The sequence below is a fragment of the Lissotriton helveticus genome, chromosome 4_1, assembly GCF_964261635.1.
Source record: "Lissotriton helveticus chromosome 4_1, aLisHel1.1, whole genome shotgun sequence".
NCBI classification, from domain to species: Eukaryota; Metazoa; Chordata; class Amphibia; order Caudata; family Salamandridae; genus Lissotriton; species Lissotriton helveticus.
In genome coordinates, this window is record NC_136063.1 from 1,142,543,001 (window position 1) to 1,142,564,529 (window position 21,529).

The 21,529-nt window shown below is 42.0% G+C and overlaps 1 protein-coding gene across 1 annotated transcript in view; it reads left to right on the plus strand.

The window, feature by feature from the left end:
• Nucleotides 1–21,529, plus strand: part of LOC144829032 (molybdenum cofactor sulfurase-like) — a 1,966,499-nt gene that overhangs the window by 212,002 nt on the left and 1,732,968 nt on the right. The window contains exon 3 of the mRNA XM_078687750.1: nt 9,543–9,609. Within this exon, the coding sequence (XP_078543876.1) occupies nt 9,543–9,609 (67 nt within the window). The remainder of the gene's footprint in view (nt 1–9,542; nt 9,610–21,529) is intronic.

A 21,529-nucleotide genomic window follows, 5' to 3' on the forward strand; every position in this document is an offset into this window, starting at 1 on the left:
TGCACCTCTCTGCCATGTGCTAGACCAGGCCCCAAGCTACTGATGGGGCTCTTATCACCCCATGCCCCCTCCCTGGCGAGTAGTATTGCTGGCTGCACTCCGGGGCGAACAAAACTCCCATCTACGGACTTTTCCCGGCTTGCGCCCACTGTGAGGTACGAGTGTGCCTGAGGGGGGAGGGGCCGTGATTTGCATAATGGAGCAGAAGATGCAGCAGTCGCAATAAGTGCATGTACAACTAGCCTCCTTTCATTAGTCTGTCCAAACTTGCCATTGTTTGCCATGAATTCTGCGGCAGTCCTGGAGAAATTTGTCATGGGAGTGCTTTTGTGTGTGCATCTGTGCGTGTATGAGGGAGTCTGTGTGGACGCACGTGTGTGTATGCGCCTGTGCGTGTATGAAAGACTATTTTCACATTTGTGTGTGCTTGTGCATGTCTGTGCGTGTGATGGTGTGGACAAGTATTTGGGTGTTTTTGCATTAGAGCATGTGATTCTATGTGTGCTTGTGTTTGTGCACCCAGATGTTTCTGTCACCTACCCAGCCGGACCTTGGGCAGATTTTCCCCTCGTCTCTACGTCCTATCTTCCTCCTACCCTTTACCCTATCCCCTTTCCCTTCCTTGCACCATTCACTTTGTCCCCTATTTTCTTTAAATGCTTTTCTTGATACTTATGTAACTTTTAACTGATGTAAATTGCAACATTATTGTTTCTCATGTAAAGCGTTCTGATTCCTTCGGGTCTAGCCAGCACTATATATTAACTCATTATTTAAATTTGTTCCCATTTAGTATTCTTTCTCTTTGTCTACCTCCCTAGCTCCTATCCCCTCTCCCCTGAATCTCTCACCTTGCTTGCTAGTCTGCCTAGCCCCCTGTCCTTTGTGCCTTTTGACTAAGCACTTCCCTTGTTGAGGAAAGATCCAATATTTATACTCTGGAGTCTCAGCGAGCCCGCTGAGAGAGTCCACTGCACCAAGGGAGCCTCCCGCAACAGAGATAGGGAAGGGGATCACAGCTTACTGGACTTTGGACGTTGCTTTGACTCGTCTACGGGTTTGTGTCCCCGTCACCCTTCCCCTCCTCTTTCCATGCGGTGTCCTTCACCCTCCCCTCCTCTTTCCCGCCTTCATTACCTGTCTACTTACTCAGCTCCTTCCCCCCCTCCCCTGAATCTTTCCCCATGCCTGCTTCTTATTGTTTATCTCGACTTTACAAGTAACTATGTTGCCATGCTCTAATAACTGTGTAACCTTTGTAACAATGTAACCTGTAACTATGATCTGATGCTCATGTAAAGCTTTCTTATACCCCTGGGTCTAGCCAGCGCTATATAAAACCTTCTAAATAAAAAAATAAAATAAAAATAAGTGACTCTACCCTGCCCTACCCTAAACCCTAATTTAGTACCCCTACATGACCCTTCCCCGACCCCCAGTCCTCTCCCTACATTTACACTATCCTGCACGACCCCGACACTACCCTAAACCCTAAAACACTACCCCAGCATATCCCTTCCCTGACCCCCAAGTCGGTCCCTACATTGAAACGCTACCGCTACCGTACACGATCCCCTCAACACTACCCTAAACCCTAAAACACTACCCTACACTACCCAAACACCACAACACTACCCTAAAACACTACCCCCAGCATGTCCCTCCCCTGCCCCCAGTCAGGTCCCTACACTCGAACACTACCCCACAAGACCCCCCAACCCTACCCTAAACCCTAAACCACTAACCTACACTACACACACACACACACACCACAACACTACCCTAAACCACTACCCCCAGCACGTCCCTCCCCTGCCCCCAGACTGGTCCCTACACTCAAACACTACCTTGCACGACTCCCCAACACTACCCTAAAACACTACCCTACTCACGCAAACACCACAACACTACTCTTAACCCTAAAACACTACCCCCAGCATGACCTTCCCCGTACCCCCAGTCCGATCCCTACACTCAAACACTACCTTGCACAACCCTAAACTGTAAAACACTACACTACACTACACAAACACCACAACACTACCCTAAAACACCATCCCCAGCATGACCCTACCCCAACCCCCAGTCCAGTCCCTACACTGAAACACTACCCTGCACGACCCCTCGACACTACCCAAAACCCTAAAACCCTACCCTACACTACACCAACACTACCCTAAACCACTACCCCCAGAACGTCCCTCCCCTGACCCACAGTCCTGTCTCTACAATGAAACACTACCACAGCACGACCCTCCCCCTTCCCCCAATCCCCCTTACCTCCCTCTCCTTGTGGTTCATCTCTCCTGAGTCCTGGTTCCAGCATCGTCTGAGGGGCAGTGCAAGTTGTTATGAGGAAACAGAAGAGCTTCAGTTTCCTCAGAACTACATATATAGCCATTACATCGCATGCGTTGTAAAAGCGCATGCGATGTAATGGTAGGCGTAGTAATAGTTTGTATTGTTACAGCGCATGCGTTGTAACGCATGCAATGCAATGACTTGCGATGAAACAGCTGCATTGTAATGGATGTTCACCGTGACCACACCCTAGTCCAGAAGAGCACTGAGAAAGAAGACATCAGATCCTACTCTCTTCTCCCTCTCTCTCTACACCCACCATCACACTCTTCAGGTAGATTGCCTGGAGGTGATCAATCAACATGGGATTGAGGGCTTACTCTTTGCTTCCTCAGATTCCTGTATTTCAAGTGAGTGGAATTTGCTTAACTGCTGTCGCAGGCTGTTCCCCATTTTCAAGCAATAGCTGCAATCTAAAGTCAACAAAACAACAAAATAAAACTCACAAACTAATTTAGGAAAATAGAGAAAAGTGTAATGAGCAAAAATGCTCCAAAATGATTACAATAAGATAAAGCGAACCGTTGATACGAATGTTATAGTTTTAAGGAAAAAAAATCTAAAAAATCTAAAGCACCATTGAAGGAGATTGAGGTGTAATTTTAGGCAGACTGTGATGGAACAGAGTTCTTGTAGACCAAAGGGAATCTGACAGTCAGTTTATGTTTGAAACATTTTATTAGCTTACCTATGTTTTTATAATGAGTTGTTGGAAATCAATTCTGAGTCATGTATTCCCATCCCCCTCTCCTGTGCCATCGTATAATGTCAAAAGTATTGAAAACAATTAACACCAGCTAAAAGATTACGAATGGCAGTCCCTACAGTGATGTACACTTCAAGTTTATGGGGAAGCGTCTGGTAGATTGCCATAAGGCCACTTCTGGGGACCAGTTGTCCCAGGTCCCTCTATGTTTTTCGGCACTTAAAAGTGGGTATGCCATTATGAAAATAATCCATCACTAGCTCCCAAATGTCCTCATATTTCAACCTTTCATCCCTCAAATCAACATCTCCATTGCCAATAGTGTCCATAGTCTATGTGATCAAGACGAGATATCCGGGACTTTGACCTGTTTCCAATGTGCCATAATTGTTTCTGTTTGGCCACTAGGAGCATGTGTGTTACTACAGTCCAGTCCCTTCTCCCTAGGTTTCCCCAGTTTCTAGGGTGAATACGCATCATGATCCTCTTTATATGGCTCAGTATCAATGTCTAGAATACCTTGAGCCTCAGACAGGCTCACCAAACTTGCAAGGCAGAACCCTCTTACCCACACCCTTTCCAGCATTTGCCATCTGTATTGGGGAAAAATTGTTTCAATTTCTGTGGCGTAAGGTACCAATCATACAGAATTTTGTACCACGATCCGTCCCTTGGATATTTCTAACCAACGTCTGTAAATCCCGTCACAATCTACACTATTCATCTTGGAGTATATCCATTCCTAACACTTTCCCCCATTTATAGATGCAAGGCAATTTACACTTTTAAGGAAATGTCTTCAGGGTCCTATAAATAGTGAAATATTGCCTTTGGTAATTGGGAGCAATTTTTTAACCATGTTCCATGGTTCCACCGCCTTATCAGATGTATAACCCCAAGTTTCAAATTAAAGTATGAGAGGCTTTAATTTTCTAAAATATTTATATCAATTTTGCATCGATTAAACAATTTGATTATCTGTCCCTGAAATAGTGTCGTTGCCCATCTGCTATGCTGCACACTTTACTGTATTCAGAGCAGGAGAAAACTCTGTATTGTTCAACACAGGGATGATCATGGATGGGAAAGTCAGGGCATCAATTAATGGAGTCCCACATCTCACCTAAGGGCTTCATTGCCTCTTATGCATATACATTGGTCTGGAATGTTTAGAGAGCCACAGTGTATCCCAGGGAGCCTACCCATAGGATACGTTTCCACAGGTGGCCATTGTTTGTACCTAAGTGAGCATTCAAAGGGTATGCACAGTTGTTCCGCTATGTATTAGGTCTGAATGTTTGGGAGGCCCAATCTGCTCCATTCCCTGCAGCATACTTTTAGCTGTTCTAGAGTTACTCTTTTGCCAGATAAAGTTATCACATGCAGATTGAACCTGGCATATGTCGTGAAAGAAGGTCCACTCATCTTCCCCATCCAAGATTAATAAAATTGGGCACTATCTAGTCAAGTAACCAGTCATCTCTTTGAAGAGAGGTATATAGTTAATTTTCTATAGTTACTGGAATGCTGCTGAAGCTCCACCCCAAAATGTAATGGCCTTTATAGCCCATTTGAGTGGGAATATATTTTCAGTTTATGTTCTATCTACTTTAATTTACAATATCTCAGGTTTGTCAATAATAATTTGAAATACCTAGACTGTCCCAAAATTGTTGTAACAATACCAGGGCAGCTATTGTACAGTCCATAGGGTCCACCAAAGATAATAAGCTATCATCTGCAGAGATTAATTTTATTTATGCGTGAGGTCCCTCAAATAACATCTCCTTTACCTCAGAAACCTATCCAGCCAGCTGAACCAATGGTTCTGTTGAGAGTGCAAATAGGAGAGGAGACGGGGATGCTTCTTGTTTCTTATGAAAACATTAATTTATCTGATTTATTGCAATTGATTAAGATTTATGCTGTAGAATTTTTAACAGTAGCCCCAATGTATTTTTGCTTAAATGGGCTAATTCCAACTTTATAAATCACCTATTGTAGGAAAGGTGGTTACATGCCTTTTCGGCATTGATTGCTGAAATTACCTTGGCTATGGGCACTTATTGACTGTCTTTATCAGGTATGTTATGTTAATTTGATTTGTGTAGCACCAGTTCATCCCTAAATGGATATCCTGGCACATTCAGTCAAGTTCAGAGGGCAAAATTACATGAGGGGAATACAAAAATGCACTGCGCAAAAGTGAAGAGCCAGGGTTTAAGAAGCGTACTGAAGGAACAGGAGGGGCGATGTTAGATGCATATTTGTTTAAAAGGTGATCCAGTGAAAGACAGCGAGGTAAGTAAGAGAGTGACCGTCCATTCTGACCCGATGAATGCATCACATGTAAATGAGGACCTGATTGGCTGATCTGATAGGACTAGACGGTCTTTCTAAGGATACTCAACTGCACACATATCAGGGCCCTGTTGCATAAAGGGTTCCATAGACATGACAACAATTTAACAATGGTAAGTTTGTGGGTAATGGTGATCTGCACTGAGGATTACAGACCAAGCTGTGAGCCATATTGTGGATTGATTTCAAGCGTAAGAACAAATATTCGACCATGACCACAAAGGGGAATTCCTAGAATCCAGGTTGCTAGTAATGAGTGCCTTAAGGATCACTTTACAGCAGTATATTGGCAGCCAGCCAGGTCCCAGTCTTATCTAGCTTGTGATCGGAGATTTTGTTCCTACCCAATTCCATCTACTTGTTTGCCCTATGCCAACCTCATCCTGCAGCACTTTTGCTTTTTATTACTATAAAAAAAATTCTCAATCCAAAATGGATAACCTTTTCTTCTATGATAAGGGGATTTTGCTCTCCCTAAACTATTTCACTGCTTACATAGCGTCTCCTCCCTCAGTGAAGGCCCAATGAATATTTGTACCTGTCCTGGAACTGGAGCCAGAAAGTCTAAGAGTGTCCAGTAAATGAATAGGGGCATATCTTTTTAAGCCAGTTGCCATTTCCAAGTGAAAAGAGTTAGGTTTTAGGCTGTTCTTTGTTATTTCAGCCATGGCAGCCCCCTCCCAGATGGCTATTATCTGTTTGGTGGGACGTTGTGGACATCATCCCTCATTTGCTGGTACCATTCAGGGACTGGGAACCAAAACCAGCTGAGGAGGTTGTGCTAGTTGGAAGCACCACTCCAGTCCCACCGCTGCTGCTTCTGTTACAGGGGGCCAATATTGCAGCTATCCTGCAAAACCGGCACCGGGTAACAAAAATGGCCCCCAAGGGTCCAAAACAGGCCCAGGGCCGGAATGGCTATAGTGGGCACCGGGCATGCCTCTTACGGGCAGTCTGGCCCTGGTCCTATTGGCCAAGGTATTATCCTCTGTAGAGCAGGGTTGTTAAATCCAGCCAAGAATGTATGTTGAGCCATTGGAGGTGGGATATGTGGCTGAAGTCGTTTTAACCCAGTTTTCATACAGGCAGGGCAAAGAACATTTTTATCAACATATTTATACACTAATATTATCAGAAAGCTACCATCACCATGCAATTAGATTTTTTAAACTGAGTGGATGACCCTATATTTCTTAATTCTGCAGAAAATAATTTAAAATGTTACAATTGTGTAAAAACCTGACTATAAAACCTGACTATTCATCCTGACTAAGTTCTGTTTTTTTCCAATAGCAATTCCAGAGCACCTTTTCTGAGTAAACTATTGTGCAGCTATAAATTTGTTGTGGTCTTTGAGATTAGGTGTGCATTTCTGTTTTATGATTGCAACATGTCTGGATCTTTTGCCCAACCTTAACACCACACCACTGTTCCTGCAGTAGGATGGGGCTGAGGAATTGCCATATTTTGGGGTTTTCTTGCTTGTTATAATCTGTAGTCTTGGCTTAGCCGTTACAGCAGGAGGTGACTTCCTCTGCTATCTTAGTCTGTTGGACCAATGTTGGATTCTTCACTGGATTTCTGTGGTTCTTGCTGTCTATTGGTTCTTGTAGTTTGCGACTGAGGGTGTTCCCTCTAGCTAGTCTACTCATGTAAGGTCTGTTAACTCCATTTCAGTGTTTGTTCTAGTGGCAGACTTTCCCTTTGCTCCTTTTGGGACAGGAGCACATTCTTCCGTGTGCATGCTATGGCTATTGTTGGATGTTTTATTGTAGGGGTTAGGGTCACTCTCCTCTTGCCCTTCTTTGGTGCGGGGTCTGGTTATATACTGTGCCATAGGTTATTGCTATGAGGCAGGGCAATGGCTGAAACTGCTCTTTTTTCCTAGCCAGACTGTTTGGTTCCTTGCTTCAGGTTGCAGTGGCGTGGCAAGGTCAGGTGGTACCCGGTGCAGAAATTTCTTGTCACCCCCGGCTTAACGTACAAATACAAACAAATAGCATGCATCATAACGCTTACGTTACTTACCAAACTCAATATCATAGAGAAAAGGAATATCACAATGAATCAATGAACTAAAAAAATTACCAAAAATACATTCAGCACAGCACTTAAACATCAGTAATAATGCACAACTAACTGAACAGATTGACGTTGGGTGACTGACCGGCACGGCAGCGGATAGGATTGGTTGCGGGTTGAGTGATGATGAGTCACCGGTTGTTTACGTCTCGCTCAAGTACAAACTGCAGAGACAGACTTCAGTGAAAAGAAACACCCCCTTCCTCTTCCTTATCCATACGCTCTCCACTACACAGCGTCGAGTTCAACCGCGTTTCGTTGCATTTGTTGACTGAACTAAAAAGTTTCATCGCATATTATGTTGACTTGTTGAGGTTAATTAATTATCAGACAAAGTTATTAAACTCGTTTTAAATAATATTATTGTTTTTGAAAAAGTGTTGTTAGCCCCCCAATTTTGTTGTTGTTTTAAAAACAAATATTTTTGCCATTTTGTCACCCCTTCAGTGATGACACCCGGGGCAGCCCGCACCCCCCTTCCTACGCCACTGTCAGGATATCTATGTGGCTTCAAATAATTTTCCTAGAGGTGCTGCACTTGATTGCCTTGTCTGTGCTCTGGTGTGGGTAGATATTACTTGTTGCATGGCGTGCCTGTCAGTCACTATCTTGGCATATTTCTCTCCTTGACGTGCTGTTTCCTGGCCTTTGTATATGATTTTAATTTCCATGAAGGCATTCTTGGGGTGTTTTTCCCCTATCTTTCTCTGCACCAGTGGCTTTAGGTTCCATGTAAGGTAGCTTTGTTTGACTTACTTGGCTCTCTTGTTTCATTGTGTGGGTGAGATCTTGTGGAGGTTTCCATCTTTTGGGGGCCTGCTGACACACCTGCATTTTATGACTTTTGGGCTTCTAGTGCTTGAACTCTTGCTTTGAAGCTAGTTCCTATGGCTTTGTCCTCTGTCTGCAAGTTGCGCATCCTCTGTGGTGTGTGAACATTTGGCCCTGCAATGCACCATTGGTGGGTGGCCTGCCAGCTCTTCAGGGCAATTCAGTCGGAAGTATTTCACGTCAGTGGCTGCCTTCCTTATGCAGAGATCTCAACCTCCCTTATGTGAATCGCTAATCCTACAGAGTAGCAACTGCGCCATCAACTTCACTGTGTCCTGAGGGAAGTAACAAGTGGGTCCCACCTTGTTTGGGCCTCACTCTGTATTTTCGATTATTTATCAATGCAAAGGGCCAAGGGGAGATTCTTTTGTAATCAATCGTGGCATGGACACGTAGGAAGTATTGTTCCTGCCCTTATTTGATTTAACTCCCTAAGGCAGCTAGGCCTGCATATAGGTCCTGTGTAGGGAAAGCAAATGATGGTCCTCCAGCTCTACATATGGCAGGGTGACTGTGACAAAGCTGCTAGACAGGCCACTTGTTCAAATAATTGCACTTACGTCTCAACTGGCTCAAACTCTGTGCTGTCAATTCAGTCAGTGTATGATGATGTTCCCACTTCACCACTCCCTAAAGGAGCCCAGTTGTCCTTTATTATTGACTACATTGGTGTGCGATCAATTCTGATAATACCCACTTTGGCCGATCCTCATAATGTAAAAGACTGACAGTATGAATTGATGAGGAAATAATGCTTTTTTTAATGCGTATTTATTATTCGGGGTCTACTTCAGATGTGCTCTAGAGAATGCAACCTCTATACACCGTCCTTGATAGCAATGCATTGCAAGTGCTATGTGAATGGCTTTGGTTGAGAAATAGAATACGAATGATACTGTAGATCAGAAACAATGGAGGCCTCTGCTTTAAAAAACACAAAAAAAGTATTTCCTTTAGGTTTTCGACAGGATTACAGCAACGTTCAAACTTTTAATTATGTTTAGTTCACACTGTCTTTTTTCATTATAAAGTTTAATAGGAAATGACACCCTTACCGACAAAATGAATGCTCATCTTATGCCTCTGACCAAGGTCTACAAAATGATCCAGTTGCTTTTTATGTTGAAATGAGGCAACGCCAAAGTGCTTTAATTCCAGATGGCGGTTACATATTGATGGCAATGACTCCCTTGTCTCCTAGGCAACCCTCACAGCCAGAACATTTGCAGCAAGCTGACACATGACACCATTGAACATGTCCGGAATAGGTACTGTACAGTTCACCTTTCTCTTCTAATCTATAGATTTTGTGTAATCGAGTTGGTTTATTTGATTCTGAAATTGTCAGTAATAGGAGCAAGACCTATTGTTCCTACCTTGCCAGATGATAATATTTGAGTAATTGGCTAAGATTTGTATTTATTGTAAGGAATTCATATTATATAATGTTATCACTTTCGCTTAAAATGTTAAATGAATTCATGGTTATGCATTATGACAAAATAAAAGCAGTGATGAAAAGGTGAGGGGGTAACATTACTAATGATTCATCCATAAGAAACTTCTGTAATCATATTTTTCCAGTCGGGTTGTTATTTCTGAATGTGGACATTTCTCCAAATTCAATAAATATACATGTTTTTGAGGGAGCCTAAGTCATAATTATGAAATAAGGTTCCTTTAGCAAGTGAGGTGTGGAAAATGAAAAGACAAATATTCACAATATGTTCTTCATTTGCAAGAGGTCAAGCATTTGCATGTAAGATACTAGCGTAATTGAGTTTTTGTATTGTAAATATTAATTAAATAATCGAGCACTCAAAAAAGAATCAATCAATCATTCTACATCAAGTGTATACGTGTCAAGCTCTACAGGGCAAATCTGTAATGTGAGCCTTCAAGACAAATTCAAGAAACACATATGTTGCAAGACATTCAAAAGTGCCTGAAATTTTCTAGCTCCTTCGAGAACAGTCATTATCATAGTAAAGAGATAACTCTGTAAATAAATCAACGTCCCCAAAGGACTTCATCATTCTCCTATGCCCTTAAAGATGGCTTTGATATGGAAACAACATTAGGAATGGGTGAAATTTTGTTTCGCGAAGCGTCATTTAAATTAATTGATATTGTGCAAATTTCCACAAAATGCACTTCACTGTATTTTACATGGAAATGTAATACAAGACCATACTACACATTCAAAAGTCACGTGAGATACCAAGAAGTGAACTATGTGTAAGAGAAAATGTCTCCCGCAAAACCTTTCTGCTCAAATCAGTATCCTGTACTAAAATATTATGCAAAACCTCATGGCAGTAACATTCACAAAATGTCATGGAACACAAAGTTCCCAAATTTCACAAACTTTATGGGCATATTTTAAAGTTTTCCCGTGCTTAATCAACGTGTAGGGCGTCATCTAAAGCACAGCTTACTAATTAACCTTTTCTCGGAGGGGTAAGTTAAATTGAAGCACTCTATTCAGGTCTAATCGGGATTTCGAAAGCAACAATTCAACATTTGTAGAAACTTTATTAAAGTCATTTTATGCTGTCTTCAATTAATAATTCTTCAATTTCACCTTCTAGCTAGAAGTTTAAGAGGTGTTAATGATTACCATCAATTTAGGCGCAGACTGAGGAGGAATGTTCTATGTGAAGTACAACTAAGGTTTTTGGACACTGAATAGACATACACCTCAAGCTGACTGTGTCAGCTTTAGGTCCTCTCGCTGGTATAACACTGTACTGTTTTGATGGGCTTTTGGAAAATCATGGTGCCAAGGTTGGAAATCATACTTAAGTAAATTCATACATCGGAGCTTTCTCTCTGTGCAGCCGTGGGAGTGATGTTATCGTTCAAACATCCAATCAGATGGGGTTCGGCCCAGAATTCTTAGACACCATCAAAACACTTTGAAATCTACATTCAGAGAATGCAGGTGTTATTGGTCTTTTTTCTGTATTCTTCCCCCAGTCCATTGAGACAAGGTTTTCTCTTTCCTACCCATTTTTTATTACTTTTGCCATGGGCCTTTAGCATTCCATGTAAGGGGAGAGAAACGCATCCAGGTTCTCTAGATTCAGGTTGTTCTTAATTTTATGTAGATGTGGTATTTGTATAGTTCAAACCTAGTCAAAAAGCAGCAGAGCACTGTACAGGGTCAAAGGCAAACCTTCAGTCAACGACTGATAGGAGATGTAGCTGGGTTCTGGACACAGAAGTGTACTGTTAGTTCATTTTGCTGAAATGCTCTTTCAAATATTGTCTTAAACACTTTCCTAAATTGCTGCAGCATAGGTGCAGTCTTGAAGGATACTGGGATGTTGTTCGATATCCTGGGTGCATTGCTGAAAAAGGCCTGGGTTTTGTACTGTTTTGCATTTCAACTTTATTACTGTTTACTGTTTTAGTACTGCATTAATACTGTACACGTTGCCTCTAAGTTAAGCCTGTCTGGTCTGTGTCATAGCTACTAAGGGGCTGAACTCAAATTTATTTAGCAACTTTAGTGGTTCACCCTGACCTGGAATGAGATTATTTCTTGAGGTGGGTACTTAACCCCCTCAACTAACAACCCAGTGTTTTACAGTCATGTAGCATGTGGTGGAATGATTTAGAGTGTATATGCAAGAAAGTAATATCCCTTTTCCATATGGCTGCTTTGCACAGTGAAAGGAAGAAACTGACATGAGTGGAATGACACGCCAATAATAACTGTAACTTTCCGTCAATCTCGGAAACAGAGAACTGAGATCAGAACATGCAACATTATATAACAGTAACTAAAATAATCATGTTTGTATTACTTGCACTGATCATAGAGAGACGTTTTTTGATAAATAACCCCATGGGTTTATGAGGTGCTTTTTGGTGCACAAAGTTTATTATCTTCTAATCAGAAGGCTTTTGTTGCAAGATGTGTGTGTGTGTATATGTAACACGCGAACAGATTTCAGAGTGACCCCTTTTCAAAATGCATTACTGTAAGTACATCACATTAACTGGAAGCGGGCTATTTTGAATAAAGGATTATAATGAACCCAAGTGTGGCTAAAGAGCCCCAGATGTGCAGGCTGCTTACCAGTGGAACAAACTGGAGACTATACAGCAACTGTATTTTGTAAAGGATTCACAATGGTGCAGACCTTAGCTGTGCACATTTATTAGGGAGTGCTGAATGCAGACTTGCTCAGTGCATCATATTACGGATCATGTGCTGCCCTTCAAGCAGTGTCAAACATGTCGGGACGCAGAATACTAATTAAACGCGGACTGGCTTTTTAAAGCAGCCACTCTGTCTTTCACAATGTAGGCGGCACAGGGCATGCTTTTATTATGTTACAGATATCGCCCTGCAGGCAGTTGTAGAGCGTGGCTGCGCTGGTCTGCAGGGCTGTGCCTTTGAGGGACATGGGACAGGAAACAGCCTTTACCACTCAGTCCTTACTACGCATTTGTCTTTAACATGCCTGACTTTACCATGCATATTGGTAAATATACATATACATATATATATATATTACCTACTGGCAGTTGCCAGTAGGTAGTTATAGTTAGGACCTATTATCCATAGGAAAACCGCAACATTCTATTGACAATAACTTTTGCGTAGATTGATGGTTCATCTTGAAATTTTCCAAACATTTGGCCAGCTCAGTTCCGCTCCTTCCCTGGAAGTTTGGGGGTGATTGGTTAAGCGGGGGCTGAGAAAAAAGGGGGTCCCAAAACGTGTTTTCCCCATGCAATTTCCCATAGGACCTTTAGCCACGCTACAGCCCGAACGGCTGAACGGAATTACACCAAATTTGGCAGAGAGGTAGTCCTCAGTTCCAACTTGTGCCTTTCGCATATCTGGTGTCAATCTGTTCAGTAGTTTCTTTGAAAATTACGGTTAAAGTCATTTATATATCTATGGGCGTGGAGGAGCCGTGGATTGTGCGAGGATTGGCCTTGTAGGATAATCGCACCATCCTGATGACGCGTTGAATTCTAATTGGCTGTCAAGCAGCTGTAAGCATTCGAAATCAGGGCCAAAAAAGTAAGATAGTATTTTTCCTTTTTTTTTAAAGTCCCGGGATGCGCATAGGATTCGCGCATTTTGCCACCGAAAAAAAAGCATGTATTTTTGAGATATTAATCAAGCTTATGTGTATAGATGTTGGGTGGCTCTAAAAAGAGCCCCTGTGTTTATTGAGAGATTTTGGTACTGACAAGTAAGTACCGATGCAGAGTCTAAAGTTCATGAGAAAGACTCTGTTCTCTTCATCTGTAAAATGTACAGCATCTTGACACGGTGAAGCATCTCACGCTGATTCACCGTCTCAGGGGACTTGGAATTTCCGGTTCCACACTTTCTTGGCTGAAATCGTTTCTTTTTAACATTTACTTGTCCCCTTTGGAAGATATAGTCACTCCCCATGGTGTTAAACTCGTGACCTATGCTGATGACACCCAGCTTGTCGTCTCTCTCAGCCAGCTGGACCGCCCCCCCTGACAACCTTTACACTTGCCTTCAAGACATATCCCACTGGATGGACTGCTCTCACCTCAAACTCAACGGCGAAAAGACTGAGATCTTGGTACTGGGCAACCAATTCCACTTTATACCTAAGTCTCTGTGGCCACCCTGTATGGGACCTCCCCCGGCCCCTAAACAGGACATTAAGAGCCTGGGGATGTGGCATGACCAGGATCTCACGTTCAATAGGCAAGCCAGGAAAACGGCAGGGGCCAGCTATTGCATCCTCCGAACCACCCGCAAGATCCTCCCCCTCCTCCCCCAGGACTCCAGGAAGCTCCTAATTCAGAGCCTCCTACTATCCAGATTAGATTATGGCAATGCTTCGTACCTGGGAGCCCCTAAGAAAGTCATTGCCAAACTGCTAGTGGTTCAAAACTACGCAGCCAGGCTCCTAACATCCACTAACAGTAGGAGCTCGGTAAAATCCACCCTAAGATCGCTCCACTGGCTGCCCATTTAGGAGAGAGTACACTTTAAAACCCTCTGTACCACCCATGAAATTCTACATGGCAAGGGCCCCCACATTCTAAAAAATCTCATCAGACCGCACAAAGCCGCTAGGAACCTCCGATCTTCATACTTGCACCTTGCCCACGTCCCCAGGATTAAAAAGGCTCGCACCGGGGGCCGCCTCTTTTCCTACAATACCCCCAAACTATGGAACTCCTTGCCCCTGACCTTGCGCGCTGAACCCAACCTCCTGGCTTTCCGTAGGCTTCTGAAAACTTGGCTTTTTTCATAATCCCTTAATCTTCTTTTCGTATGCTCATCCACTAGCGCTGGGACGCTCACGGTCAGCCATGCGCTCTACAAATCCTTCTTTCATTTCATTTCATTTCATTTCATCCCACCTATAGATGCCATGCATATTGAAATGCAGATTGTTGTGGTATATGGACTCCATTCTATAGTCTCGGAGAAAAGTAGAAACAGATGTATTCACATTTTTTCCTAGCTTTCTCAATCTGTGGACAAAATAGATTGGATAGTTCCATTTCTGCCTTTGGCATATGTTAGAATAGACAAAGGGAGTTTGGGGGAAAAGTGAAATTAAAACAGAAACAAAATGATTGGTTGTTTGACAACATTCTACACAGAAAACTAGGGTGCATGTTTCTGTTTTTTAAAAGCATGATTCTTATTGGTTATCAGAACGTGATTGAAAATAACATTACGTAGGATAAGGTAGTATATTGAGAAGTCGAGCACACTTGCTGTTTTATTTTAGCAACATGTTGTTAATGAACTTTTGCGTTCTTCGGGAGCCAGTATTGCTTTTTTGCATGGGTAGATGCTAATTTGTATATGGAAATGCAATCTGCTTTGGATTTTGAAAGTGACAATAGATTTCACTGCTCTGTCTTTCAAAATGCAAACTATGTTTGCAATGGGAGGGCGGGAGTCTTGAGAGTCCCGCTCTGTCAAAGCAAACAGCAGTATACCGGGGATAGGCACCCAGGGACACTGCAGGAGCCGGTCGTAGTAGTTTCCAGGGCGCTTGAGGACACCATGCGGATGGCCATGCAGTCTGCCTCCCGTAATACACAAATTCCCGGGATTGGTGACTCCTGGAGCTTGAGGGGGGGTCGTTGAGGCCCACATACTTGTAATTTTGTAGGGGGTTGGATGCGAAAGTGGTGCAAGGGGGTTGTAAATCTGGGACACAGTGTTTTATTTTACTTTGATTTCCTTTCTGTCATGTAGAGGATCCAGGGTAAATATAACAGCTTCTGTACAGCCAGTAACTTTTAACTCTACCCCAAACGGTTTTCTGCCTGTTACTATAGTAACAGTTCATGGTACACCTACGTGAGCACAGAGGTTAGAAGTTCACCACACTATGTTGCTAATGGTGTTGTACTTTTTATTCTTTTGAATTTGAACCGTAAGTTGTAGCTACAAAAAAAAAGACATTTTGTATTTTTTTAAGTACCTTTTATTAAAACAATAAATAACTGGAAATATAACTAAATGATAACAATACAATAAATAACTAGAACCATAACTTTAACAAAACAATATAACAAACAACATATAATATGGAGTCCAATAGAAGTACTGGAGGTAATCTGCAAAACAAAAAAGAAAATGAGTGTTTAAAATTAGATCGATGTGACTACATGAGGTCACACATTACAAGTCAAAGTAACATGACAATATTATCTATTTTTTTAATGTGTGCAGTGTACCTGATAGATTTCACTTATCTTATAGGCTTGCATTCAAAGGGTGTCTGTATAAAAGTGCCTACTGCGTCATATTTATATTACAGATGAACAGGTCTTTAAAATGATTCACAGATGAGACATTATGCAGGACAATATTTTTTAGGGCTTATTTACAAAACTCGTGTGCCACTTTTGTGTTACTTTTCTCATGTTGAAAGTGACGCCGAAGTGGTGCAAGGGGTTTGTAAATAAGCTCTTTTATTTCAAATTCATTTAATTGGAGGTATTGTATATCTAGGCCGCTTTGCTTACCTTGTGTAAACACTGTGGCCAACAGAGTTCACAACTTGAACTTCGCTTTGGTTGGTTACTTGCCGGAAATGCAAGACTGCTTTCAAGAGGAGAGCCCAATAAAGATTACTGGTGTGGAACTGCAAGTATGCGGAAGGACTTGCAGACTAAGAATCCGGTCAACTTTGGAAGGGAAGAGTTAAGAATATTGAGGACGGCTCCTTCTGTTTCATGAGAAGGCCCAAGTACCAGTGGAGCAACACCGTCAACCTCTACTGCACAGCCTAATATTCGTCCCCAATTTGGAACCCTTTAAGAGAAAAAGGTAAGAATGCTGGGAGCTTTGGATGCCATCCTAATACCTAATCCATTAGTTATACAGAGATCCACCCTGTAGCAGACTCATCTGTGCAAGTGTGAATTGGACATTATCTAACACCAAAACCCCCTCAAGTACTTATATCTGTTACTTTTTAACTTCGTCGACTACTCATATTGAGAGTATTTACCTTAACGTTATCCGTTAAAAATGTGTGCATCTGTATGGCTTCAGACAACTAGTTCATGCCATATTTGAGACATCGGTGTAATCAGCTGGAACAGGAGGATATACTTTTCTTCAACCTCGGCAATTTGCTGCTGATTTATGTAACATTCTGCAAACTGAAAATATAGTTAAAAATTTATATGTTGTTCATATGTCCAAGATTCATTTAAATGTACATAAAAACATTTGTTCTCAATAGGATTGGGGTTGAAAAGCAATCATCAGAGGTTATATTTGGCAAGCAAAATAGGAAATAGCATTGCATTATACAAATGTTAGGCCGAGATTGGTCACTCACTTAATCTACAACTCCTGGCCTTGATCTGATAGAACCCTTTTTGGTCTTCCATGTTCTAGAAATTGAGAAGTAAACATAAAAAAAATTGAAAGACACGTCTTCACATAAAAAAATTCAAAACAACATTTTCACTTGTTATCTCCAGTGCAGGCTGAACACATGTACCAAGCATTTAAATGAGAAACATGGGTTTCAGAAACAAACCTCTATAAGAGTATCACAATGGAGATTTACATTTTATTAAAAATATTTATAGAAGCAATAAAAATTATAACACACATTGTTCAATTTCAAATGACATATTTGGCCAATAAAATCGAGAGGACATATTTTTATCCATTTTCTTGATACCAGAATGCCCACTAATTCTACCAAAACATGAGAACAGCACCGTTATCTGTCTGCAAACACATGAAATAAACAAATGCTTATCTCTGAATGCTTTTCAATCATGAAATGCTAAAGTCAAACCTGATAACTCCATTAGGTCCATTGCAATTTTCGGCTGATAGCATATGGAGAGCAGTCAGTGGATCTGGTATGTCGAATGGTTGACCATCCTTTGGTATAGTGCATGGGCAGGAATAAACAACTTGTGACGACCAGTACGTCCCATGGTTGAGATATCTATATAATGAGATAGAACAGGGGACAAACCAAGTTTAAGGTTATCAAAAAACTTGAAGAGCGTGCTAAAATACAACATTGGCCAATCGATTACATGTGCAGTGCATGGGGAGGAAGTAACACGTGGCGCACTACTTAAAAAAATTAAAGGCGGCAGGACTAAGTGATTTGTCCAGAAACATCGCCTACCAAGGCGAGGTACAAGAGCTGGAAACCGTGCTAAAATACAGCATTGCCGAAAACATTACTTTTGGAATGCATGGGGCACGTGACGCACTACTTACACGAGAAAAACTACATCACATTAAGTTGAACAGCACGTAGCACACTGCTGCGGGAAGGGCCACGTGGCGCTTGGCAAATTAAAGAAACGTGGCAGGATTAAGAGATTGGCACAGAACAAAGGATAGCAAATCAAGTTTAATGTGATTAAAAAAACATGGAGAGCGTGCTAAAATACAACATTGAGCAATCGATTACATGTGCAGTGCATAGGGAGGAAGTAGCATGTGGGGAAGTGCTTGAAAAAATTAAAGACGGCAGGACTAAGTGATTTGCCCAGAAACATCGCCTACTAATGCAAGATATTTGAGGTATAAGACCTGGAAAGGGTGCTAAAATACACCATTGCTGAAAACATTACTTTTGCAATGCGTGGGGCACCTGACGCACTACTTACACGAGAAAAACTACAATGCATTAAGTTGAACAGCATGTAGCACACTGCTGCGGGAACGGCCACGTGGCGCTTGCCAAATTAAAGAAACATGGCAGGATTAAGTGATTGCACAGAACAAAGGATAGCAAATCAAGTTTAACGTAATTAAAAAACATGGAGGGCATGCTAAAATACAACATTGACCAATCGATTACATGTGCAGTGCATGGGGAGGAAGCAGCACGTGGCGCACTACTTAAAAAAATTAAAGGCGGCAGGATTAAGTAATTTGCCCAGAAATATCGCCTACCAAGGCAAGATATTGGAGGTATAAGAGCTGGAAATCGTGCTAAAATACACTATTGCCGAAAATATTACTTTTACACTGCATGAGGCACATGACGCACTACTTACAAGAGAAAAACAACATTGCATTAAGTTGAACAGCACGTAGCACACTGGTGCGGGAACGGCCACGTGGCGCTTGCCAAATGAAAGAAACGTGGCAGGATTAAGTGTTTTGCCCAGAAACAAAAGTTACAAAGTCAAATTTAACGATATAAAAAAGCAGGAAAGCGTGCTTAAAAACAACATTGTTAAATCGAACAAAAATGTGCATTTACGCTGTATTTAAAGATCGTTCAGATTAATTAATTTAATTAGTCTTAAAAAAAATGCTCACCTACGAAGACGTGCACACTAACACTATCAATTGCTGTGACTGCGGAATAGGAAAAGTTCAAGAAGGTTGGCAGGTTATAAATGCTTTGCAGAAGGATGATTGTTTGAGCATGATGTCACTGGGTGTGAGAGCTGTGATTGGGCATGTTGTACTTGGGCATGCGCAAATAAAATTAAATACGTTAGGGTACATAGCCAGACGGTGGGACGTATTGTGCGCATGCGTAAAATTAACACGCATGCGCTACCACAAACATGCATGTGCAAAGTGAAGGCAACTCCTAGGGGGTACATACACAGATCGAGTTGGGACAGGGTTGGATGGGGATTAAAAATCGGCCCGGGCTCGATAAAAAAAAGTGGCCCACATTTGCATATGCCTTTGCACAACACTGCTTTGGCGAAGTTTTATTTTTAAAAAAAGGGGGTTTAAGAAAAATGCACGGATTACCTTGCACTGGTGAAACACACCTGTATACAAGTGAAGCAGCTATTGGTTATGCTCCCTGCCCCCGCTCAATAAGCATATGGAAATGGGCCGGCCCCAGCGAGAGAAAGGGAATGACACCTCTGCTCATTGATAAAAGAGAAGTAATTGAGGCTGATCTGCCTCCAGAAAGGCCACTCAGGCACCCACTGGGCCGCTGGCGGCATCCGAATAACCCAGAATCCACCAAATCGTCCCAAGTCTGCTCAAAAAAGCAGCCCACAGCTGGAATTGGACATCGGCCCCTCGGGCATTGCCCGAGTGCCTGCGTTACCAATCCGACGCTGAGTTTGGATGTCGATAGAACACCGGCTCCCGCAGGAGGCTGGGAGCTGGCGGGACAGTGGGGGAATTGAAGACCCTCCTACGTTCCCCAACGGTGACGGCCAATATAAATAAAAGAAAAAGGCCGTCCCCCGGGAATAGGGTCCCCGGGGCCTTGAAGTGGCTTCAGGAGGGGGGCTACGCCACCCTCCTCCATAAAATAATAATATAAAATTAGCCATGCCCCGGGGGCTGGGGATCCCGGTGCCCGGAATTGGTCACGGGAGGGGGGGCCACGGTGCCCCATTCCATAAAGAAATTGAATACAGATACTCCGCTTATTGTCATCGTACCATAAGTGCACCCTTCCGATCACGCGCTGTAGGCTAATTGGCTGTCAACTGGTTGTCAACATTCTAAACTAGAACTGTTGGCAGCTGCTTTATGCCTCGGTACAAGGGAGGCTGAAGAAGCGTGTGAAATGTGTGTTTCAAACGTGAAAAGGGGGAGGGTGGACACACCCTGATCCTCTAGGTCTGCTCAGGGGGTCCTACAAGGACCTCCAGGGCCCCTATTTTTTTTGGGCGGGGGTAAAATCGCGTGGTGCACGTATGATCCGCACATTCTAGCGATATAAAAAAAAAGAAGACGTGAGCTTCCGCGCATCTGTGGTAATTTGCATTCTTTCAACTGTTTAGAGGAGATGCAGCAATGCTGGATGCAGGATGCACCATTGAGTAAGAAAAGTTAACGATAACACTATTTACCTGCTAAGTGAATTTCCTTTCATAGGCTAACAGTGACTGGTTTCACTTGCAAATTCTTTTAAGTGTAGAGTTTTGGAACTTTAAAATATTCACCTAAAATCATCCGAACAACAAATTCCCATTTACTCATCTGTTATCAGGAGAGAAACCAGTGCTGCATCTTTTAGCCCAGCACTGGCCCTGAAAAGTAGTTCTAAGTATACTTACAAGTAACTTGTATTTTCTTCCATAGGAATCCCCTTCCTATAACAAAAAAATTAATAAAGTTAGATTTGCGGAAAAGGCTCTAGGGGATGGTGTCCAAGGCCTAAAAAAAGTAATAGGAAGAGGGGCCACACAATGTAATGTAATTTTAAAAATAAAATATCTAAAAATACATTTTAAAAAAAATTGTAAATCAGTATAAAATAAAATATTAGAATAAATATATTTAAAAATTGTCATTTACAAAACCTTTAAAATTCACTGAAAAAAAACCATAGGTTTCAGGGGTGTTATAGTTAGGAATTATCATTTATAAAACCTTTGAAATTCACTGAAAAATCCATAGGTTTCAGACATGTTATAGTTAGGAATTAGCATTTAAAAAACCTCAGAAATTCACTGAAAAAATCACAGGTTTCAGGGGTGTTATATTTAGTTGGACATTTCACTCATACAAAACCATTGAAATTCCCCCTTTATAGTTAGTTGTACTAACTATAACTCACGCGCCCACAAACCACTGCTGATGATGATATTACATAATTCATAACATGGTCATTGACATCACTGATGACATCACTGATGATAATTGTGCTGTAATAAAAAAAAATATTTTTCTTTAGCGGACTTCGATTCCCAGAATACATCAGGGCAGAAGAATGCTGGGTC